We start from the raw sequence: 26283 nt of genomic DNA, 5'->3' as shown, positions 1-26283 counted from the left end.
AGCCAACATGAGTCCTCTGTTTTCGCAGCGACCACATGATGCCAAGGAATGAGTTCAGGCTTCAGTCCGTTCACATTCCACACAAGCCACAACAGACCGGATGGAAAAGTACAACATATGATATACTGTATGTTCAACGTAAAAACAAAACAGCTAGTTCTGTTTCGTGACAAATCAAAAATGTTGTGTGATGTTTACAAAACTGTTTGTGATCTTGTGTTGATTTGTCTGCAAGAAAAGGCGCTTTTTCTACCGATCTGACTTCATGTTGGTGTCGTGATAAAAAAAGTTTTTTTCTTTTATACACAGTTCTTGTAACAGTTTGCCTGGTAAACTTGTTAAATGGCAATAAATTGGACTGCAGAATGCATTTGCAAAAACAGAAATCCCCTGTTGTGATTTATTTTGGCCGCAGTCCAGAAAATATAAATGAAACAACTGTTGACTTGTTTTGGTAAGACATCTAAAAAAATGTTGCTAAATCATGTATTTTTATTGTGCAATCAAGGCAAAATCATTGGGCTGTTTATTTATTTATTTTTTCTTTGCGAATGAATACTCAGAGCACTTTTTTATTATAACAACTTTAAACGAAAGTTGTTTACAGAGGTATTCCTGCATGTGACAAATTTGTGTTTTTGAACTTGTGTTGTCGGGTATAAAATGGTGCTTCTTTTGCAAAAACAGAAATGCCTGTTTTGATTTATTTTCCTAATCATGTTTGTTATTTGTGTGCCCTCCAGAAAGTATCACTTGTTGTTTTTATAAGAAATCTCAAAAATGTTTAATTTAGCTAAATCATGTATTTATTGTGCAATCAAATGAAAATTAATGAAAAGGTTTTTTATTTTTTATTTTAAATGGCTTTTATAAGTTTTTGCAATTCAACTCTTCCATTGTTCTATTGAAAATTTAACACCAAAAGCACTTCTTTTTAACTTTAAACTTTTTAACTTAAAACCTCTGCAAACTGCAAATTGCCACCTGTCTCATGTCAAAAAGTGTCAAATGTCAATACATTTGACTTTGGTATTGTTTCACAGAGAGTTAACACTCTAAAAACAGTTTTATAATAACGAAGAATTAGGTGAAACTGTGTATTACGAAAATCTAAATAAAATGTTTTATCTAGAACATTCAGGAGAAAAACCATGAAGCAACAAAACTGACAAAAGACGATCAGAACACATTTCTTTTAATGGTTAAGAGGTTTTCAGCTTCTGTAATTAGATACAACAATGGTAGGTGGGCTTTTTGTATGCACAAGGTCTATGACAAGAAATGTAGAGCTGTTACTGTATTATCAATTATACATTCGGTTGCCTCTGGTTTCAGCGTAAATTTTGTCAATACGAGAGATCGTTTGCAAGCATATGAGGTAGATTCTGTTTTCAGCACATTTAAAGTATGAAACATATTCAAACACTTGTAAATCCAATTTAAAATCTAAAGGGTTGACATTTAACAAAGAGGCTTAACGGGTCCTAAAACCTCTAATAAAAACAAACTATTCAATAGACAAATCACAGCTGAGATCTCTCACTTTTACTTCAGTGCATCGGGGTCGAGGGGTAGTTTGTTCGTTTTAAATATTTGCCTGAACTGAACTTCCTTGTATATATGTATATATATTTCCTTGTAGATATCCTTGTGCTTTTCAAAATGAATTAAAACACAACAAAAGCTCTAATAATGGTCCCATGATCAAATCAGTGTCGCGTAAAATTAGAAAATCCGAAGTCTTGTATAGGTGGGTTTCAGTCACGTGATGATGATGACGTACAAAGGCGGGGCGATTTCAAATGGATGACAGGAAGTAAACATCGGTAGCCTAAACATGGAGGAAACCATAGTCCACACGATAGCCCTCTAACGTTAGCACGCTGTATCAGTCACACTGCTGTTAAACAAATCAAATAAATGAATGACACACGTTTAAGTTGGTCTCTCTCAACGTCACCGAGTTGGTCTTGATCTCGCGAGCTAACGCTAGCACGCTATCGATCGCCCGCTAACGTTAACACCAGCACGCTCACGATAGCACGCTAGCTCGCCCGTATCAATCACATTGCAGTTAAACAAATGAGAATACACATTTTTGTTGGTCTCTCTCAACGGCACCGAGTTAGTCTTGTTGGTCAGATAGCCCCGCCCCCAGCCCCTGACATAAGCAGTTTGCAGTTCAAGACCAGCAAAGAGTTGGTGGCGCTGTGGAACCCGTTTTCCCGGCCGGGAGCCAGTTAATTGAAAAGCCCTGGGAAATCCATTTCCTATGGCGTTGTTCAGTTAGCTTTTCACATTTCTCACCTTTATGGACTACAGCATTTGGTATTCTAAAAAAATCGATTTTCATTCTCTCCATTTGAACGATTAGAGCAGCCATAAACTGCACAAAACATAGGCATTTCCTCAGACAGCAGATCCAGTAAATTCACTTCCTGCCCTCCATCTGAATTTATCGCTCTCGCGAAAGAGTGATGTGACATCACATGAAACCCACCTATTGTGTAAGTGGTTAAATTGCGGGTTATTAATAAGACGAGGACTATCAAGAGGGGGGAAGGTCAGCAGAGAAGTCGGGTGACTGTGAGCAGCGTTGCGATGCTGGACAGGACGGGCAGTAATGTGGTAGAGCCGCTGCTTTTCGAACAGTGTTCCCTGTTCTGGCCGATGCAGCTCGCGTACGCCATGACGTGGGGGATGTAGTTCTGTTCATGAACCCCATGCAGCAGGTGAGCCATGGGGCCTTTAGCAAACACAGCCACGTCCTCTCCTCCGTGAGTCTCCATGCTCAGAGGAACGGCTGCCTGCGCCTGGTAGTTGTTTTCCTCTGAAAGGCAGAGAGAAGATGTAGAGATATTATTGTTTTAAACTCCTGAAGCATGAATGGAAGAAGTCCAGCCTGAGTTAAAGGTTCTCTGTGGAGCTCCTGCCCTCTAGTTGCACTATGGAGCTTTGAGTTGGTGTTTATCTCACACATGCACAGTGGTACACAGTCAGGCCAAAGGTTCACACTGTTTTATTAATCTACAAGTAGCCTGTGGTGGAAGAAGTACTCAGATCCTTTACTTTTATAAAAATACCACACTGTGAAATTATTCTTTTACAAGTCCCTGTATTCAAAACTTCAGTTAAAGTACAAAAGTATCAGCATCAAAAGTAGAAGTACTCGTTATGCAGAATGGCCTCACTCAGTCATGGAAAACATTATTAGACCACCTTTGTTTTCTTAATTTTCTTGTTCATTTTAATGCCTGGTACAACTAAAGGTATATATGTTTGGACACATATAATGATAACAACAAAAATAGCTGATAAGAGTTTAGATTAAGAGCTGATATCTAGACATTTTCCATGGTTTTCTTGATAATAACCAAAATCATTATTGAGAAAACCATGGAAAATGTCTAGATATCAGCTCTTTTATTTATTTTTTATTAATTACAACACAAAAAATCCCTAATAATGGTCCCGTGATCAAAACAGTGTCGCATAAAATTAAAAAATCTGAAATCTTGTATAGGTGGGTTTCAGTCTCGTGATAATGATGACGTGTGAAGGCGGGGCGATTTCAAATGGATGGCAGGAAGTAAACATCGGTAGCCTAAACATGGAGGAAAGCATAATCCACACAATAGCCCTCTAATGTTAGCACACTGTCTCAGTCACATTGCTGTTAAATAAATCAAATAAATAATGATACACATTTACGTTGGTCTCTCTCAACCGCCCAGATTTGGTCTTCGTCTCGCTAGCCTGCTAACACCAGCACTTAAATCAGCACTTAAATTAAACTCTTATCAGCTATTCTTGTTGTTATCATTATATTTGTCCAAACAAATGTACCTTTAGTTGTACCAGGCATTAAAATGAACAAGACATTAGAGAAAACAAAGTCTAATCATTTTTTCCATGACTGTATACGTCTCAAAAATTTTGTTTTGATGCATTTATCTAAACAGCATTTTCCTGTTATCCAGGTACAGCTAATTTTAACAATTTAATATACTTTTATGGGGTTTATTTTATAAACATAATTTTAAATTGATCACATTTTTTCATGCTAAATTTTGACCTGAAAGTAACTAAAGCTACTTAGTTACATTCCACAAATGAAAGTGGCAGCAAAAAGCCAGGATACTCAGCAAGTCTGATTGCTAATGTAAATGAAAGAAATATGTTCATATTGATGAGAAGGGAAATTAATTAAAAAACATTCGCTCCAGGAAACAAGCAGTTTCAGGGCATGTTCTGCTCCTAACATTTTTTCACTGTGTCCTCGTTTTTCACGATGAAAATAAGCATGTTCATCACAACAAAATATCCTCAAGTGTTTACATAAAATGCATTTTGGCGAGTAAACTCAATGTTCATAATACTTTGGTTTATTTACAAGAAAACTCCACGAGGCACTTAGTTATGCAGCATTAAACTGAGATTACTTAAAACTTGTTTAAAGTAATTTACTAAATCATGCTCTTTACTCACACTGCATTATTGTCTATCGCCAGAAATGCTTACTCTTCTGCAATAGATTTATCCTTGTATGACTAAAATAGCATGCAATATGACAAAATCCACCTTTGTATTTTGGGGAATATGAAAAATAGACAATTTACTGTGAAGTGGACACTTAAAATGAAAAGCCAAGCAAGTTTAGTTACTGTAATCTTTCCCTTTTTTTGTACTTACGGTAGTCAACAGTGGAGACATTCTCCCTCACGCCCTTAACAACTTTGTAGCCTGGTCCGTTCCCGTATACGATGGCGGTGAAGGGCTTCTGGTCAATATCACTCACCATAGGGGCGAGACCTGTGGATGCATTAAACTCCATCAGCTCTACTGAACATGTGGCACGATAACAGGCACTCAGTGTACTCCATCACATACCGAATATCGTGTTTCCTCTGACCGTGTAGCCTCCGAAGTTGAACACGTGAGAATGATCAGCGGTGACTATGGTCATGGTGTCGTGGATGCTGGTCATGAGATCCGCCCGGCCGATGGCTTTGTCCATCTCTACAGCTTCGTGCAGCGCCTGCTTGGCTTTACCCTCGTGGTGTCCGTGATCAATACGTCCCCCTGACAGAGAGGCAAACATCCCAGTTAGCTGATAAAGTGACATTTTATGATCATGTGTCTCTGAAATGTATGCTTTCTTTCAAACATCGCCAAAAATACACAGTTTGACGTAGAAAGAAACAGTAAAAAATAGGCTTTATCATCAGAATTTGAAGTTTTCCAACAGATTGAATGTTTATTTGCCAAAAATAAACCTTCTTGTTCATTTACCTCCTGTAACATGCTTAATATGCGTGAATAAAATTATTTTTCTTTTCAAAATCTCTCTTTTCTCTCTCTGTTTGTAAATTGGAGTTGGAATAGTGGAAAAACTAACTAAGGCAGTTTTCATTAGTTTTATTTTATATAAGTGTGTTTTATAAGTCACTGCAATTAAGCTTGTCATGGTTCAGTAAAAGAGAAACTTGAATTTATAAGGCTTGTATGTTTCAGTTTAATTAGGAAGATAGGATAGGACATTTTGGTAGGTTTTTTTGTCTATTTATGCAACTAAAAAAGCTTAGAGAGCTTGTGGAACGTAGCAAATTCACCACACAAACAAATCGCTGAAACTTTGACTGCAGTATATCAGCAATCAGCAGATTTGATTTAAATCCTGAGATAGACTCAGTGTAGATTTAAGGATTTCGAACAAACCAGAGTTGGAGCAGTGGAAAAACTAACCAAGGCCGTTTTAATTAGTTTTATTTATGTTATCTATATTTAATGGAAGTGTGTTTAATGAGTTAATGCAATTAGCTTGTCATGGTTTGGTGAAAGAGAAACTTGAATTCATATGGCTTGTATGTTTCAGTTTAATTAGGAAGATAGGTGTAAGAATATTTCCTTTCTTGGCATTTTGTGAGTATATTTAGGGACCGAGCACTAACGGTGCGAGGACCCTATTGAAATTGGTCCGTTTTTTATTATTATTTTTCCGGGTAATGAATCGCCTTTTTGGGGCCTTTCTCATATTCAAAAACTCACCATATTTGGAATATACGTCAATCTCTCGTGAAATTTTCGTATTCTGGTATTTGCGGGAATGCACTTTGCAAAATGACTCACTAGCGCCCCCTTGAAAATTTCAAAAGAGCCTCACAATATAGGATTTTTTCACGTACACACACGAAATTTGGTACATACATGTATCATGAGAAGACGCACCAAAAAGTCTCAAGAACCCATACCCGAAAACGTACAGGAAGTCGGCCATCTTGGATTGAATTTCGCACTCGTCATCGTTTTTGCCCATTTCCAGGTTGCATACTTTAACGAACTCCTCCTACAGATATTACCCGATCAACTTCAAACTTGGTCAGTAGCATCACAAGGCCTTTGGGATCAAAAGTTGTATAAATCTTTACCGCCGCTCACACTAGGTGGGCGTGGCATGGCGGCAAAATATGGCGTCTCGCCATCTAACACCAGACTGAATAACTTGACCATACATTGTCCAATCTGTCCCAAATTTAACACACGTGATTAGGGTCCAGCCCGGGACACACCCACGGGTCAATAGTCACACACAGTCATAGCGCCCCCTGCTGGCTACAGCAAGTAACATGTTTTACACCTACTTTGAGCTGAGTAGTAGGAGACACACGATTTGGTACGCATAGGAACTGGGCCCACAGCGCCGCGCCTGACGTGTCCTCCCCTGACGGCTCCTCCCCCGACGGCTCCACTCTGCGAGGGCCCGTTCAGTACTGCTTGCAGTCCTAGTTTGTCTATTTATTCGACTAGAAGAGCTTAGAGAACTTGTGGAACTCGCCACACAAACACATCTCCCTGCTGAAACTTTGACTGGAGTTTATCAGCAATCAGCGGATTTGATTTAAATCCTTCTTTTTACTTTACCCTTTAGCCACATACTGGGTTTCACGGTTTAAATGTGTCATGTTACCGCAGTGAAAGATGCTCTAGCTTGTGTGTCACTGTGGCTTTAAGGCCTGGCTTTGCTTCAGTTTGTTTGGTTTGTCTTTTGACCTCATCTGAAGCTGTTCGACCACACAGTCTTTTCTCAAAGGCATCAGCGGTGTTGCACTCAGTTGTACACACTTAAAGTGCCAAAATATTTGTGAGAAGATGACAAAAGACAAACCCTCAGCTCCATAAACCTGACCGATAGCTGCGTGAATGAGGGCACGCTTATCAGATTGTCGGTTTTGGAAAAGGTCCCTTTAAATGGTGCGGGGGGCCTTCTTTCACTTTCCTTCAGTCGGTGTTCAATGATCCAACAAGCGGCCCGTTTGAAACATCCTGACCCCTTTATTCTCACTCAGTCTGGCTGAACAATCACTGTCATGCAGGTGTTTGCTTTTTCAAAAGATTCAGCCAAGGACACGTAGTTATCAACAGCACAACCTTCCTGGGCTTCTTATATCTAACACTGTGCTGACATTGTGTCTACTGACATATTTCTCAGCACCTGTTTCAATGCCAATGATGATAAGACCGGACTGAGACTGAATTTTTGTGTGAATAGCTCATGTTCTCTTTCCTTCCACATAAATCCGACAATAACAGAAACAGATTCCTTTAAAACCACAAACTATTTCATTTCATATAGTTGATGAATGCTGCTTTGTATTTCACAGATGTCCTTGACTGCTTCGTCTATGATGCTTTTATCGCTTTTATGTTCTTTATACCTATGTCATATTATATTATGTTCCTTATTGTGTTTTATTAACTGCTGCAAAATAACTTTTCCTTCAGAAGATGACGGCTTGAAGTAAAGTTGGCAACCAGGTTAACTGCACTTTTTTAAATGATGCTTTATTAAAGTGCTACTTTTTGAATCATTTAATAATTTTAACATAATCTGGAGAAATTGAAAGAAATTTAAATGGGAAGACAACAGATCAGTGTGGTAGCAAATATAAAATAATATAATAATAATAATAATATAAAGCCAGGTGCAAAAGGACAATCTCGCCAATATTTCTGGCGTTCTAATGCAGCCAGCCGATATACAGATAACGGCGATCCGGGCCATCCAAGATTTTCTCCTGTGCACCGCTCATTGTTTACAGTCTGATTAGCAACTTGAGACGCCAGACTGGAGATAGAGTTGAGAGCTGACTTATCTCTATTAACAGATATCTGCTTATAAAGCCAAGAAAATTGCATTTTGGCCTTTTTTTTTCACCTCTTTTTCTCCCAAAACGATCTATTTACCGGCATGCAACCACTCAAATGTGTTTAGTCAATGCTGCTTTGACGACAAACCAAAAACACAAGGTTCCAATATAAAAATCTTGTCCGTTTACAGAGATTAACCTCAGACCACCCTGCTGCTTCTACCAACCCTCACTCATGCATGTTCGTGCTGTCATGTTGCACGAGTACAAGAAAACAAGAGAAGAATTTGGCTTTTACAAAGGAAGACTTTGCCTTGATTTCACAAACAGAAAGCATTCTTTCAGAATATTTAACAATAATATTTGTTTTTGCATTTTATAAGGAGTAAGGAGTTACAAATGTTTTGTTTCACATGGCTTGATCCCAAGTAAGCCGGCCACAAGAGGAGCCTCTATGGTGCTGGTTGCTATCCGGATAATGGTGAATGTTTTGAAGGGACATACAGTCATGGAAAAAATGATTAGACCACCTTTTTTTCCTTCAATTTCATGTTCATTTTAATGCCTGGTACAACTAAAGGTACATTTGTTTTGACAAATATGATAATATGACAACAACAAAATAGTTGATAAGAGTTTAATTTTAGAGCTGATATCTAGACATTTTCCATGGTTTTCTTGATAATGATTTTAGTTATCGGCTATTTTTGTTGTTATCATTACATTTGTCCAAACAAATGTATCTTTAGTTGTACCAGGCATTAAAATGAACAAGATATTAGAGAAAACAAGGGTGGTCTAATCATTTTTCCCATGACTGTATGTTCGCAAAAGCTGGCTATCTTTCATTTTATTTGGCTGAATTAGGACTTTATTTATATTCTCTTCTGTTAGCAAACCATAAACTTGTGTTCTCCTATGTGTCTCCAGTCAGCAGATGTCATTGATTAGTTTGTTTTTGTGGAACAAGACTGAGAAAGAAAGGACATTTTTTTAGACTATTATGGTTTCATAATAATGCACCATTGGAACAATTGTCAGGCCCCACAAACTCACCCTCTACAAGCAGGTAAAATCCATTGGGGTTCCTCCTCAGGACTTTGATGGCCACCTCCACCATCTCTGTCAGCGAGGGATCAGTCTCAGTGTTCCTCTCCAACTCGTACACTAGATCCGCTGGTTCAAAAAGCCCTGGAATAACACAAGGCACGGTTCAAGGAGAAAAAGGATATTACATGCCGAAAATAAGCCTAGGGCAAATGCATACACGTATGGCTCTTCATTTACACTTCAATGAGAGTTTTCTAATGACACAGAGACTGGAAACTCACCCAATAAGTAATCCACGCTGTTAGGGTTCAGCGATAAGAGCTGCTTCTTGTTCCAGACATAATGGCCTTTCTGCTCAAAGACACAAACGTACAGTACAGCAGTGTGAGTGGTAACACTGCAGTCACTTTGAACTCCTAAATATGGAAATGTAATTGGGAAGATAAAAGAAGGAGCAGAGGAACAAGCGGAGCAAAGAGAGGGAAGAGGAGGAGAAATTTACTTTAGCTTTCGTTCTGTCAACCCACTCCTGCACTAAGTTTCTGCCGTCTTTCCGTGTGCCGCTGTGCTTGGCGATGTTGGGGTACTCCACATCCGACGTGTTCTTGGGATACATGTACTTCCTCCCTCCACCCATAATCACCTGGGGAGAAAAAAATATAATCACAGTCATAACCGTTTTACTGTTGGATGAAAGAAAAACAGATGTAAGTAGACTTTATCAGATGTAGATGGCTTGTTTATTAATATTAATAATAATCTTATTTTGAGACACTTTATAGTAGCTTGGAGTCAGCAAACTAATTTGCCTCTCAGTAAATTTTTTTTTCATTTCCATGGGCTTTGCCAGTCGGTGATTCTTTATCAGCCTAGTTTGACAGTTTTATCTGAGTTTCGTGACTTGTGCTGTGATCCTATGATTGGCCGAGCGGGGGCCACAACCAGAGGACATCAGTCTGAATGTGAGAGACTCATCTACCAGAGCAAATACCAATGAGCTCTGCAAGTTCATCTGGCTTTCAGCAAAACCTTGGACTAAAATGTTTTATAAGAATGAAGACTTTCGACTCACATCAATGTTGGGAATGTTTTCAATGAGTTGTCTGGCGATATCCTTGCAGCCGTCCCTCACTGCTTCAGCCGGCATCTCATTATCAGAGTACCAGTCTCTGTCCACGCTGTGGGCGTATGCTGCGCTGGGAGTCGCATGGTTGACACGGGTCGTTGTCACTATTCCTACTGACTTGCCTGCAGTGGACACACACACACACAAACACACAAACAGCTGTCTGAATTGGTGCCGAGTCATTTTTTTTGATTGAAGGACATGTTCAGACATAGATGAATTTCCTCTTTTTGTTTCCCTGAGCAGAGTTTCCTTGCTGAGCTGCAGTAAAGGAACAGTAAAATTGTAACTTTGGAAAATGCTGACTTGAAGTGCTAACTCTGAGTACTAAAGCTTGAACTGCATTTTTGCATGGAACAGTAACCAATGATGGTCATTAGTGCAGTGTTCGTTCAGGGAGTGGCTGTTTGGAGGGCATCCCCGTTCAGAATGGGCCGTCTGCTTGGCTCCTGGTGCTGCTGCTTGCATTCTTGTCAGGGGGGTTGCCTGTTTGGAGCAGGCCAACTGCTTGGCCCCAAGGAAGCAATAAAATCTTTCTGTTCTCACTTGGCGCTTGGAAGTGCTGCTTGCAGCGTTCCCAGGAACTACTCATCCCATCAATAAACCTCCCAAGTGGGTAAAGTCGGTCAAATGAACAGTTGGACAGAAAGAGAATTCTTCATTTACAGTAAGATGATGCTACTACAGCGCCACCTATTGGCCCAATAGCATCTAACTTCATATCCAAATCATATTTACATATGTCTGCCAAATGTGGTTGGAGTGGCACAAAGCATTCAGAAAATAATAAATGCTTTCTACAAGAGGTGGGGGAAAAAATAGTAAGCATAGCATCGCAATATTTTGTGTGGCAATATTATATCGATTCATAGCCACCAAGTATTGATATTTAGCGTTCCAACAGCTGGCAGGCCGTCAGTATTTTTGCGTCGTTTTTCGGAGGTTGTAACAGGCTCACTTTTAGGAATATACTGAAGATGCTATCCTGTGAAACTAGAAGATCTAAGGAATCTATAGTCAGGATATCGTGTCGGGAAGTTGTGGAAATAACGCTGCAAAGTTTGTCTATTTTTCTTTTTCATTCAGAAACATTTTTAGCAGTGAAGCTTGTTGTTTTTGAAAGTTTGATAAAATGCTGCAGTTGTTGTCGTCCATACATGTTTGATATCAGTTCAGTTTGACTGAATACTTTACTGGTCAGTCTGTGGGTTTGAAGTGAGATTAATACACTGAGAATTATCTCTGATTTGACAAATCAATTCTTGAATTTAAGTTTGTGGACACGAAATGCAGTTAAACATTTAAATCGCTATATATTGTATCACAATACTAAACCATATGGCAAAATGCTTAAAATCGCAATAATATCATATCATGACTCAAGTATCGGGATAAAATCGTATCGTGGGGTTGATACGCTGATTCACACCTATACTTTGTACTAGCAAAACTGTATAGAAAAAAAATCAGAATAGTAACTTTTTCCAGCTTGGTCCAGAGATGCTCCACAAGACATTTAATGACGATTGTTCCAAATTTGTAAGAGGAACGGAAAAAGTGATTTGGATGCAGTTTAAAATCTACTAAGATGAATGGTTAAAAAAAAACATTTGACACTTTGCTGACTCGATTTCCAGCCAAACACCCACCTAGTGTGAAGTCAATCAGATGAACAGTTTTAAGATATGTGAAGGACATGCTCACTGACACCCACACAGATTCCTTGCTTTACACTGTAGTTAGATCTGGTCATATGAATATTGTATTTAAATATGAAAAGTCTGAATCTACCCTTGAATCATAGGAATGCAATTGAATCACAACATCTTTGAAATGTCACTTCAAGAGTGCTAGATGGTTTTAATTTTCATTCCGACACAGAGACAATTTAATTTTCAAATGTTTGTTGGTATACCAATAAAAAATATATTGCACATTGTAATGTTAATGTGTAGTCCCAAGAAGCTGTTAAAGATGAATAAAAAATAGCAATTATCGCATTATGACTTTTAGCAAGAATTCTGCTTAGAAAAGTATTTGGCTAAGTATAAAACACATTTATATGCCAGGCACAGCACACAGAAATAAGGAGTATCAAAAGAAAGGACATACTGATAACGCTTTGCACATCGCCACATAATTTGAGGGCAAGCAGATAAAAAACTGAAGCACTCTTTGTGCTCCAATTCAAGGCCACGGGCCCAGGTGGAGATAGGCACTGACGTACACTCGACAAGATACAGAAGTATGCTGTTAGTTTTTTTCCTTCCACAGGACGCTGACCGGAAGCTGAAGCACCAAGAGGCTAGGACTAGCCTGTGTGCCAACGAAATGGGCGGGCCGAGTCTAAACCATGGTGCTGCCCAATAGTTTTGACCAATCAGATAGCTGCACATTCATATTATAAAACTCTGTGTAAAAATTAAGTTAGGCATCCTTTTCTGGGAAGTGGTTACAGCTAACTGCTTTTTGCAGCCTGTGATTTGTGAACAGCGAAGGTCGATGTACATCATTTTACTCTTTCATTATTGTCTTAAATAAATAGTCAAAAGGATTTTACTCTCCTCTCATCTGTTCTGCAAAAAAAAACTAACTCTAACAAAGCCCTCCTCTGAACAACAATAATGTCCACCAATGATCAATGAACCAGTAAAAAATATTTTTTTTCTGCTAATAAATCGTCCGGATCTAAGAGTAAAACTTTAAAGGCCAACCCAGCGGAGGAAAGTCCGATGAAAATCACTTTTCACATTTCTCTGTGTGCAGGAGGTCAGCTGCTGCCTGCCGTGTTCCCACGAGGAATGATTGGATTTCTTATTATCTGTGACCCCTGAACCCACATTCACTGACCCTCACCCACTCCTAAATTATCCCCACCGCCGCCCTCTGAAAGTCTGTGGTACACAAGTCTTTCCTTCTTTGTTGTGTCGTGTTACACAACAAAAAGACTGCATAACGCCATGATGTATCATTGAAGGGTGAAAATCTGGTGTAATTAATTTGGTCATCTTTCAGGCTTTTGATCAGAACTGTTTGTATGATATTTAGCTCTTTGTTCTGTTTTTTGATTTATCAGTACAGCATTGAAGTGATAATGGAGATTGAAGCCACATATAAACCCATGTGGAAATGTTTTTATATTTACTAAAAGCATAACAAGTGGAAATTTTAATCAAAGATGGTGACACATCATGGTCTGGGACATAAAAAACACAAAAAAATGCAGAAACTTCACACCAAAGGTGCCCAGATGGAGATAAAAAAGAAATGAATGGGTCAAAGTTTCTCTTGTTGTTTTAAATGCATCAAAAAGAAACTCTTTGGGTTAAGTTAATGTCACTTACAAACTGCTCTAAGGATAACTTTGGTTCAAAGGATGATAAAGGGAATAAGAAACATGCACCACTTTCATGAACACTTCAAAGTCTTTGCTTTGAGCGATCTCGTGGCCCTGGTGAGTATTCCCACTTCCTATTAACACAGCGTTCAACTGCAACCCACAATAAGCTTTCTTCGGACATGAAACGCATCATAATTGATAGCAAACAGCTGAAAAAATTACAATTCCTCACCCTGAAGACAAAAAATGTCTGTGGGAAACCTGTTCTGTCTATTTAAAGTGACTCTACCTGCGTCTTTAGCCCATCTGAGGATGGAGGTGACCTCGTTGCCCTCGGTGGTGTTACACTGGGACCGCACCGCAGCTGCACTCACGCCCACCGTGCCCTCGTTGGCCTTGACCCCGCAGAGGTAGGCGGTGGCAGTGCCGGCACTGTCTGGCACCTGTGAGTTGGTGTTGTACGTCTGCAGAGTTACAGAACATCCACATGTGGTTAAAGATAAAATAATAATAATAATACAATTTATTTATAGGGCACTTTTCAGGATGCTCAATGTCAGAAAACAGAGATATAATACAAAATAACTAAAATCAGTCATGCATTAAAAGCCATTCAGAATAAGTGATTTTTTGGAAATATCAAACAGGGTTGTTCAAAGTCTTTCTGATATGCTGCTTCATGGTGTTTGTTAGAGCTCGACAGATATATCCGTTGACTGATATTATCGGCCGATATTGGCCTATGAAAGGCACAATTCACCACAGGAGAGAGAACCTGAATATTAACCCATTTAAAGTCTCTACATTGAAGTTTAACTGGGAGTCTCTTGAATGCTTCAGTTTAAAGAAAATAAACAAGAGCTGTTCTGAAACATTATGCTCATCCATAGAGGTTCTGATAAGCAAGAATAATTTTAACAGCTTTTTTTTGGGTAAAGAAATCACATTTTAAAGCATATCATCAGATTATCATTATGGGAAAATGTTAAAAAAAAAAAAAAAATTGCCCATATCGCCCACCCTTATTAGAATATCACCAGACTTATTGTTTTACTGGCTTATGTAGGGCCATAGTTGCTGATGATTCATGAGGTAAAAATAATCAAACGACTCTGATTTCTGCCAGTCTTTGTATCACATCTGTAACATAATACACAGTGTGTGTGACGTGACGTGCTGAGTGACCTTGTTTACTGTCACAGGCCTGTCAGGAAGCCATTAGTGGCCACAGCGCAATCAATACACTGTGCCATATTGTACATATATATTAATGATCAAGTCAGACCTTGGCCAAAGACACAAAAGGGAACTTGTCCATCTCCAGCTGCGTCTCTTCTCCACTCTGTCCGTTCAGCTGACCCTTCAGTATCCGGGCAGCTGTCACCGTGGGAACGCCCATCCCTAAACACATAAAAAAGCACATCGACTGTTAAGATTGCATTCATTTTAGGGGTGTTTTTTGCATTAGTTTTCCCACATGGTGGGAAAAGAAAGCAACTGAATGTGGGAAAAAATTACTTTCCACCTCCTGCTGCACTCAGTTTGCAACACATGAAAGATTGTTGCTTTCTTTGACATTTTAGAACAAGATGGCTGCTGTTAGGCAAACATTTTTTTGGATACAAATTACTTCAAAAAGAAACACTTCCAAAAGAAAAATGTGGTCACAGAAAGAAAGGATTCTTTGTGGTTAATCTGTCACATGCAGGATTATGACTTATTTTTGTTGTTTGGTTGCCTGAATTTAAAGATAAAAACGGGGAAAATGAGCAATGTTTGAATATATTCATGGGTGCATTTAACCCATTTAATCCCACCAGTCGGTATTTCTTAGTTATAAGGCTCTATTCCTGCAGAATATGTCAAATAAAGCTGCCCTGAACCAATGGATGTTCTCCTCCTCCCACTCTAAAGGAGTTCACATTGGAAATGTCCAAAAATAAAAAATGGTATGTCTGTTACAATAAAGTAACAATGTTGCGTTAGACCAAGAACTGCTTTCTTTTTGTTTGCACTATGTTTTGTCCTCTCAGTATTCATATTGGTATATTTATATATTTGATAATGTAGGCCAAAGTCACACTAGAATGTTATTCTAGTGACAATGTTGGAGACTACCAGTAACAGAATTCTACATTTGTTAATAACTGGAAAGGGAAATATAATAATTTTTATGACTGCATAGGAGAAATATGTTAATAGTTAATGTAGTCTATAAATCAAGTAAAAAAATTTAAATTACTTTATTTATCCCCGAGGAGAAATTCAGTTAGTCTGGTAACTCTGAAGAATGCAACATCTTATCCCACCAGTCACTATTGTGACCGAACATAAAACACACTTTTTCACCCATTTTTCCATGAAAATCTTTAAACTAATGGTTGATTATTTCAAAGAAGTGACACATGATTTGGATATTTTCATGTCTGGGGCAAACTTGGGATTAAATGGGGTGCTGGTCTCATCTTGTGGTAAACTACACCTTTTTTATATTGTAGATGGGACGAAAAGCTAAATGTGTAACAATTAACCCCAGTTCTACTTCGATTGACAGTAGCGCCTGCATAATCAGAGTTTGAACATTACATCAAAACTCAACTATACACAAAGGAAACAGCAGTTTCTTGACAGAGTCTTGTTTCTTTCACAGAATCCTGTGATTTTCCTGTTAAAAAGTAACCAATGTCTGGCAAACAGTCACTCCCTGACCAATCTTTTATTGTTATACGTACGTTTGAAAAACGGATGCATCTTGCTAACCAAGGTAGCAGCAACATTGGCTGATGATATTGCATGATTATGACTCCTGATCCATTCCGCACATGCTCTGGTTGCAAATAAACCCAAAACGAATGGCCAAAAACCACGATGGGAACGGCCAAAATGCCAAAGTTCAGGCTTCAAAACCAGATTCATTGTTCATTTTAATGCCTGGTACAACTAATGATACATTTGTTTGGACAAATATAATGATAACAACAAAAATAGCTGATAAGAGTTTAATTTAATAGCTGATATCTAGACATTTTCCATGGTTTTCTAAGTAACCAAAATCATTATGAAGAAAACCATGGAAAATGTCTAGATATCAGCTCCTAAATTAAACTCTTACAAGCTATTGTTGTTATTTGTCCAAACAAATGTACCTTTAATTGTACCAGGCATTAAAATGAACAAGAAATTAAAGAAAAGTGCTAGTCTCATAATGGTGTAAACTACACTTTTGTTCTATTGTAGAAGGGTCGAAAAACTAAATGTGTTACCGTTTAGTCTTCAACATTACATAAAAACTGTGATTTTCTTGGTAAAAAGTCACCAATGTCTGGCAAACTTTACCCACTTAGACAATCAGTCCCTCCCTGTTATGTCTTCCCAACCTTTTATTGTTCTAGTTCTAAGCTGTAACACAGTGCCTGTTATTCTCTAACTACGTGAACATGAGCGTGCATGCAGCAGTGCGCAAGAATGTCGTGTTGTTCAGATAGTCCAAACAGAGACAGCAGAAGCCAGATGGAGGATAAAAGTTTTTGTGTGACCGACGCTGCGCGGCCCGGTGCAGACAGAAGCTCAGTGATCTGGTGGCAGGACAGTTGTTGTGTTTGCTGCCGTTCATTCACCTCAAATGCTGGAAAACATCTAAAACATTTCATTCATTTTCTGCTGGACTGCTGGATCCTGTAACATTGTTTCAGCTGAAATGAAACTGTCGGCTCGGCCGGCATGTCCACAATTAACTTTATCTGTTAAAAAGGGAAATGTTTTTCTTTCCTGCTTGCAATTCAAAGTGGATTTACACAGCCTGTAGGGAAATGTCATAATTCCTGGATGTAAACACAAACGATTTTGTGGCTTACCGTCTCCTAGGAAGAGGATGAGATTCTTTGCTTGGTTTATATTGAGACGCTGCAGCGACAGAGCGTTCTTCAGGGTTCGCTGCGCCCACGTATTCCAGAACTTGGGATCCTTCTCTTGTTCTGTTTATGGAAATAAACAAGTTTGATTAGCTTTTGACAGGAAAAATAAAGAATGCTTGTTATAATTCCCCACAGCCCAAGGTAGCGTCTCCATACAGTCATGGAAAAAAATATTAGACCACCCTGGTGTTCTTCAATTTCTTGTTCATTTTAATGCCTGGTACAATTAAAGGTACATTTGTTTGGACAAATATAATGATAACAAAAATAGCTTATAAGAGTTTAATTTAAGAGCTGATATCTAGACATTTTCCATGGTTTTCTTGATAATAAAAAAATCATTATCAAGAAAACCATGGAAAATGTCTACATATCAGCTCTTAAATTAAACTATTATAAGCTATTTTTGTTATCATTATATTTGTCCAAACAAATGAACCTTTAGTTGTACCAGGCATTAAAATTATTTGTTTTATGTGTTTATGAGACAAAGAAAATGATAAGATCTTTACATTTGAAAGCATAAACCAGCAAATGTTTTGGCATTTTTGCTTTAAAATGATGAAAACAATAATTAAACTATCAAAATAAATAGCCTATTTATGGATTATAACTGTTTTTATTGCTTTCAACTGCATATTGTTGTCACTCTTTTGCAGTGTGTGACAGAATGCATCTGTCGGTTTGCATTGCTTGTGTTTATTGTTGTCTCTCTGTTTATTCTGTGCTCTGCAGCAGAATAAGTATCAAGTGAAACATCAGCTAGTCTGACTCAAACAGTGAGTGTTATTTCGGTTAGTCTTATTCAAAGTTTGAGTCAGACTAACAGTAATAAACCAGGCTTACTTTAGTCAGACTGACTCATTTTCTACAGAATTGGTCCCATAATGTGATTACAACATAGATCCCAGGATAAGCTGGAAGTGACTGAGCTTCAACTGTGTCATTGTGTTTTCTTTACGAAACCAAATCAAGATTTAATCCAAGATTCAATACTTTATTCCCATATGAACACATTGGGTTGAAGTTTTCTATAAGTGAGCTCACAAGAAAGACAGTAAAAACCACTCACTCGTAACCACATAATGCATTAAACAAAGTATTTAACAGACACAAAAATAGATATACCTAAAAGAATCATAAAAGCATAGAACCACTGGTGGAAATAAAATCCCAAAACACTAGTAACTGCAGAAAAATAAGCAGCAAAATCGATACAACCCACTAGATAAAATGCTTTAAGTGCATTAGAAACATCTGCCCCATCGCACAATTATTGAACCTGCAGTGGCTGGCAGTGCTTTGTTTGTTGTTTGTTTGTGGTGTTTAGGAGGCCCACAGTTTCAGGATTTCTGCTGTCCTGGAACGTTCTGGTCTTAATGCAGGTACAACGTTATTCCATAAAAAGTTAGATGCTATTTAAAACATGTGGGAAACCAAATATGCATGTGTATATTTACAAAAGCAAAAGTTTTTCATTTTGAACATATAATAAACTCTTCAATTTCTTGTTCATTTTAATGGCTGGTACAACTCAAGGTACATTTGTTTGGACAAAAACAACAAAAATAGCTCATGAGAGTTTAATGTAAGAGCTGATAGCTAGACGTGTTCCATTGTTTTCTTGATGATAACCAAAATCATTATCAAGAAAACCATGGAAAATGTCTAAGTATCAGCTGAAAATGATCACATTCTGTTTTATTTATGTTTTAGACAAAGTCCCAACATTTTTGGAATCAGGGTTGGTTTGTAAATTTAAAAAAAAGCTGAAAATGAGTCCGACTAACCAAAATCACTCACTTTATTGGTCACTCTTGAAAAAGAGTGACTTTTACCTGGTTAAATCAAGAATGTATGCTAATTATTGAAGCTCTAACTGTCAATAAATCAGTCAAATCATCTAAAATTGACATATAATTTCACATGTTTAGAAGCCATATCATACAAACTTGACTACATTCACCAAATTATAAAAATGTGAGGCAGAAGTTGATTCAAGAAAAATGGACATCTGTCTTCTACAAAGCAACAGGATATCCTTTTTAAAGAAAAAGTAATCAAACATTAAATTCCTGTTATTTTTACAGACTATATACAGCCACAAAAATATCCTGTGTTTAAAAAACCCCTCCCAACAGACAGGAAATCTATTTAGATCCATTAACTAACTTAAAAAGTGGAGCCAAACATCTTCTGATGCATTACAGACAGCTGGGCAGTTATTTTGTTGTTGTTTTTTCTCTATGTGACTGACTCACAACATAGTAACTTACCAGGGAATGGTGGCTTCCCCAAAGTCCCCAGCAGCAGACAGGAGCAGAGGATGAGCAGGGCTGTCACCTTCATGTTGTCGTCTCAGTGCGGCTGACGCGTTGCTGCAGACAGACTGAACATGCCACTTTGAGAAGCTGAGGAGGAAGCCTGTCTGTAGTCGCCTCACAGCTAGAGAGAGGAGAGAGAACACACACTAGTCATTAAGTCTGTGTCATCTTGTCAACACTGACCCTGGTACACTGGTTAAATATGTATTTACTCTGGGATCTTTTGAATAAGCACACTTGTTTCAGGCAAACAGCAAACATCTTTCTCAAGCTGTATGCTCCTGCTACAAATATCCACTGTTAGTTCAACCTGCTACTTGCTTAGTGGGACCAAAAAGTAATCTTAAACACCTTTCATAGTGCTGTCCCGCAAATATCCCGCTATATAGCAGGAAAGATCTGTGCCGGCTTTTCGCCTTAGAGAGTTCATGGTGATGTTTGGAATTACTTCACATGCTCTGGTTGCAAAAAAAACCCCAAAATGAATGGCCAAAAACCAAAATGGCAGCCGCCAAACTTAAGTCCACAAACGAATACAGTCATGGAAAACTTGACATGTCTAGATATCAGCTCTTAAATTAAACTCTTATCAGCTATTTTTGTTGTTATCATTATATCTGTCCAAACAAATGTACCTTTAGTTGTACCAGGCATTAAAATGAACTAGAAATTGAAGGAAACAATGGTCTAATAATTGTTTCCATGACAGTAGGTGATTCCACTGTGACTATGTCAACTATTTTTATACATCCAATGAGTAAGGCTGGAGAACCTCACCAATGCTTGGTTGGTCTTGTTGATGAAAGATGTGTTTGTGTGTTGTTGAACCTGTTCTTTGTTTTAAAAAAGAAGTAAAGTATCAGCCCACCAGGCTCTGCAGCAGAAACAAAAGGTGAGCTTGGTAAAGTTAAGCTGGAGCCTTGCTGTGAATGTAAGTAGTCACAACAGGGGCCCTGATGGGTCCTGGCCAGTCTGGCTTTCATCTGTAATTATTCACACCCTCCCCCTTTCTTCCCTGTGCTTATAGTCAAGGTCATTTTAATGGGATTGAGCTCCATAGCACTGAGAGGTTTAAGGGCCATAACAAAGCCGATTAGCAGCGAGTGATTGACCGGACACATCCACCCATGAGGGGAAAAACTCAAGAAACTTTTATCGCAAAATCTTTCACCTGTGCAAAACTGACAGCAGGTTTCTGGACAGAGTATGGACAGGGTTGTGTGCAGACGTTTTTAACTGTTACCTTCAAACTGCAAGACAAGAACAGCATTATATTCTTAAATCGCCTTCTCTTTTAATAATAAAACTTGTTTTAAGACTCACGGTTGCAAAGCACTTCATAATTCGAGCTTTTAAGACCAAAAAATGTGCAAAAAATAAGTATACCTCAATCTATCTGACTATATATTTTTTAGTATTATCTTATGGTTTTAACAACTTGTTTTAGGACCCTTCCTACTTTTTTAAATTATTTTTTGTAGAATTATGTTATGATTTTAACTACATTTTTTAGGATCTTTACTACTTTTTAAAGGATTTTGTTTTTAGAATTACTTCATGATTTTAACTTTTGTTAAATTATTTTCTTTACCACTTTTTAAAAGGTTTTTTAAGGACTATCTCAGGATTTTAACTACTTTTTTAAAGACCTTTACTACTTTGTAAAGGATTTTTATCTTAGAATTTTCTTTATTTTAACTACTTTTTAAAGGACCTTTACTACTTTGTAAAGAATTTTCTTTGTTTTAACTTCATTCTTAAGAATCTTTACTACTTTTTAAAATATTTTTGGGATTATTTTAGGATTTTAACTAACTGCAAGACAAGAGCGGCATTATATCCTTATATTGCCCTCTAGTTTAATAAAAAATACTTGTTTTGAGACCACAGTTACAACGCACGTCATAATGAGAGCTTTTAAGACCAAACAATGTGCAAAAAAATAAGTATACATCCATCCATCTGACATCCAAACAACTGCACAAGCATACATGATACATGAATAAGATTTAAAAAACACGGAAAAGTAATGAAGGTAAATGGGAAGTTTTTTTTTTTAAAAAGGCAAACGGGAAGTATTTCTAAAAAGGCAAATGGAAGAAATAGACCCTTGTTTTCTTCAATTTCTTGTTAATTTTAATGCCTGGTACAACTAAAGGTCCATTTGTTTGGACAAATATAATGATAACAACAAAAATAGCTGATAAGAGTTTAATTTAAGAGCTGATATCTAGACATTTTCCATGGTTTTCTTGGTGATAACCAAAATCATTATCAAGAGTAAGTATCAGCTGAAAATGATCACATTCTGTTTTATTTATGTTTTAGACAAAGTCCCAACATTTTTTGAATCAGGGTTGGTTTGTAAATTAAAAAAAAAAAAGCTAAAAAAGGGGTCAGACTAACCAAAATCACTCACTTAATTGGTCACTCTTGAAAAAGAGTGACTTTTACCTGGTTAAATCAAGGATGTATACTAATTATCTATATTATCTATATTATTTTCCATGGTTTTCTTGATAATAACCAAAATCATTATCAAGAAAAACATGTTAAAAAAAACCTAAAGACAAAAAAATAAATAATAAAAATAAACAAAAAAACTAAGAAATAAAATAACAATAAATGAATTAACAACCTAAGGAAATAAAAAGGATAATAATAATAATGATAATACATAAATAAATGAAAAACCCTAAAGACATAAATAATATATAAATAATAATAATAATAATAATAATGATAATAATAATAATAAAGTAAACAAAAAAACTAAAGAAATGAAAATAATAAGAATGTAAAAAACCCAAAGAAATAAAAATAATAAATAAATTAACAACCCATTTTCCATGGTTTTATTGATAATGACTTTGGTTATTATCAAGAAAACCATGTTAAATGTCTAGATATCAGCTCTTAAATTAAACTCTTATCAGCTATTTTGTTGTCATCATTATATTTGTCCAAACAAATGTACCTTTAGTTGTACCAGGCATTAAACTGAACAAGAAAATGAAGAAAACAAGGGTGGTCTTATAATTTTTCCGTGACTGTAGTCCACAGATTCAGCAGAGCTTAATTGTGTTTCCTGTCAAAATCTGGCCTGTTGTCATGACCTTTACACGCTCCACCTTCCTTTACCGACTAACAGTTTGCAAAGATCCAGTGTCATCACCTCCAAACAGCTTGCTCAGACTGGAAACTTTTCAAGGCCCATTATTTTAATGAGAAAAAAGAATAAACCAGGCAGGAAGGCGATTGAAATGATAACAAGGATCCAAGATGACATGCCTGGAGCTGGTTGCTTCTCCTAGATGCGTCACTCAGCTGGCGTTAAAACCTGCCAGGTCCACCCAGGGGCAGTGACCCAGCCAGTCTGCAGCAGAAGTAGCAGAGCACCACCAGCACGGACACCATCAGGGCGCCATACAGCAAGGTGGTCACGATCACATTAGGTCCCTCCGCACTCATAATCACAACATACATTTGGTTCCTCCGGTGTATCCAGCTGGTGTCAAATGGGATGAGATTCCTCCCATCACTGAATATCTTCAGCACCTGAGCTCCTTCCTGAGCTGCTGACGTTGAAGCCCGAGGCTAGTCAGGCGCTCAAATGTGTCACACCAGCAGGTAGCGGCTCTAAAGCGAGGATTAGGCTGCTAATAATGCTCAGCGATGGAGGGCTGATGGATGAGAAGAGGCTCCCCTCCAGACATATTTTTTGTACTTACATTTATAAATACAGCATAAGTTAAAAATAAAAAACTGTAGGAAACGTATGTGGATGTTATCAGAAATATTATCTATAGAGGAATATAAGAATAAAATAATTCATGGATTATAATGACCTGTTAGTGTAAGCCTATGATATAATGTTAGATATTTCATTCTCGTGCATTAACATGTATACAGAGATCTGGAGGATTTTTTAGAATTATTATTTAATTATTTTATGATTTTAATTTCTACCTTTTTAAGAAACTTCTACTTTTTTATAGATTTTTTGTAAGACAATCTCAGGATTTTAACGATTTTTTAAGGACCTTTTACTACAATTTAAAGGATTTCTTTTAGAATTATTTTCATTTTAACTACATTTTTTAGGATCTTTACAACTTTTTAAAAAATGTTTGGACTATCTCAGGATTGTAACTACTTTTTAAAGGATTTTTTTAGAATTATTTTCATTTTAACTATATTTTTTAGGATCTTTACTACTTTTTAAAAAAAATATATTATTTTAGGATTTTAACTACATTTCTTAGGACCTTATTTACTTTGAAATTTATTTTCCTTTGACTATGATTATTTTAACTACTTTTTTTAGCACTTTTACTCGTTTTTAATGAATGTTTTAGATCAATCTCCGGATTCTAACTACTTTTTTTTTATTATTTAGAATTATTTTTAGGATTTTAACAAAAATTATTACTTTTTAAAAACATTTTTTTGCATTCATCGAGTGACAGACAAGATTGAGTTGTCTTGCTTTTATCTCTGCTCACTCTAAACTCAAGCTGCCAGTTTTTAAGTAGGCAACTTGGTTTGCTTCTCACACCAGGCTGCCTCATCCAACCTCTTCTATGTACACAGAATAACTAACATTTTAGACATACAGAATGATGTTCAATTTTTAAATTTTGGTCCCATTTTATGTCAAACAGCCAATAAAGCAGGTTATGCTGCAGGTGAGACCTTGTTATTAGTCACTACCATGTTGCACTTCCATTAGAGCTACACAATCATTGATAATTCTGACAATGTAAAAAATTTTTGCGATTTTTTTTTTTTTTTTTTTTTTTTACAATTTTAAGGATTTTAACTTCTTTTTTTTTGTATTTTTTAGAATTATTTTTAGGATTTTAAATTATTTCTTTAGGACTATCTCAGGATTTGCCAATTTTTTTTAAGGATCATTACTACTTTTTAAATTATTTTTAAAAAACTACTTTATGATTTTTCCTTTTTTTTAAGGACATTTTACTAGTTTTTAAATGATTTTAGAATTATTTTTAATTTAACATTTTTTTAGGATCTTTACTACTTTTAAAACATTTTTGGGGATTATTTTAGGATTTTAACTACATTTCTTAGAATCGTTTACTCCTTTTTCATAGATTTTTGAAAGAATAATTTTATGAACTATTTTTTTCTGCAATTTATGAAAGCATCTTACTTATTTGTTATCTGCTTTAGTGCACGTCTGATCTACCACTATGTGTGACTATTAAAATACAGAAAGGATGATCTAATAATCTGAGTCAAAAATTGAATATGTCAGTATAAAGCAGAGCCTCCCAAAGTTGCTCATCCCCCTAAATTAATATCTGCACAAAACATTTGATATTTTGTCATTAAAGCATTTTTATGCACCTAAAACAGCATATAACCTGCGAACTCCTTCACATTAAAGGGTTGAGGAAACAAGAATTTGTGCAGAGAAACATTGCAAACACTTCTATAATCTATAACTGTCTAAAGTTGCAACCAAAATGCCAATATAAAGCCAGTCTGAATGAATGAATAACTGAATTAAAGCTGCAGCTACTAGTGAAGCCCAGCGAGGAGCAGCTGGATATAAACAGAGCTCGTCTCGTTGAAACAAAAAAACTATCCGGATTATTTCACATTGCATCAGAACAAAGATCGAGCTGATGCTGAGAGCAAAAAGATGCACAAAATAACCAGGGTATAACAACCTGTAACCATAATCTGAGCCGACACAGCGTGCTCCTCCGAAAACAACCTGTTATCTGTGTAAAAAGAAAAAAAAGAAAAAGTTGTATTGTTGTTTTACTTACTGCAAGCGGTGTTTTATTCCGCGACAGGAATCTACATCCAAATGTGCGCGCAGTTTATTCAGCCTTCCACCTTGAAATGTGCGTCCTTCTCGCCGCTTTCAGTCCTTTTTATAAGGCCACAGTTGTTCGACTCTGTTCGGCTCTGGAGGTCTGAGAATAGCGGTTTGTGTCCCAAGAGGGAGAAGAAAAAAAAGAAAAACCTTAGAAATAACGATGCCATGCTGCTGCTGAGGAGAACACGGACCGAGAGCTCCGCCTGTCGGCCGGCCGAGGCATCGCTGCAAGCACAGAGCAACATATTTATAGGCCTACTGTAAACATATCTGACAGAGGAAATAATTACATTTAAATAAGTTAAAAATTGTAATAATAACACTGCATTTAAAATAGTAGGAAACGTATGTGGAATTTATTAGAAATAATATTTATACAGGAATATTAGAATAAAATAATTCATGGATTATTATGGATTTGTTAATGAAAGCCTATAATATAACAATATTCATTCTCATGCTTAACATGTATGCAGAGATCTGGAGGACTTTTTAGAATCATGTTAGTATTTAAACCACATTTTTTTT

The 26283-nt window shown here is 36.9% G+C and overlaps 1 protein-coding gene across 1 annotated transcript; it reads right to left on the bottom strand.

Moving 5' to 3' along the window:
• Positions 1-1178: 1178 nt before the first annotated feature.
• Positions 1179-25861, bottom strand: alpl (alkaline phosphatase, biomineralization associated). Its single transcript, XM_059328892.1, has 12 exons — positions 25703-25861; positions 19854-20022; positions 17518-17637; positions 14949-15064; positions 13953-14127; positions 10270-10445; positions 9700-9840; positions 9479-9548; positions 9204-9338; positions 4891-5082; positions 4693-4812; positions 1179-2830 (listed from the first exon to the last, which is right to left on the bottom strand). The coding sequence occupies exons 2-12, from the start codon at positions 19924-19926 to the stop codon at positions 2565-2567; spliced, it is 1584 nt and encodes a 527-aa protein (XP_059184875.1). The 5' UTR covers positions 19927-20022; positions 25703-25861; the 3' UTR covers positions 1179-2564.
• Between the last annotated feature and the right edge of the window lie 422 nt (positions 25862-26283).

The sequence above is a fragment of the Centropristis striata genome, chromosome 3 (genome assembly GCF_030273125.1).
Source record: "Centropristis striata isolate RG_2023a ecotype Rhode Island chromosome 3, C.striata_1.0, whole genome shotgun sequence".
Lineage (NCBI taxonomy): Eukaryota > Metazoa > Chordata > Actinopteri > Perciformes > Serranidae > Centropristis > Centropristis striata.
This window is presented reverse-complemented; position numbering and strand designations above follow the sequence as displayed.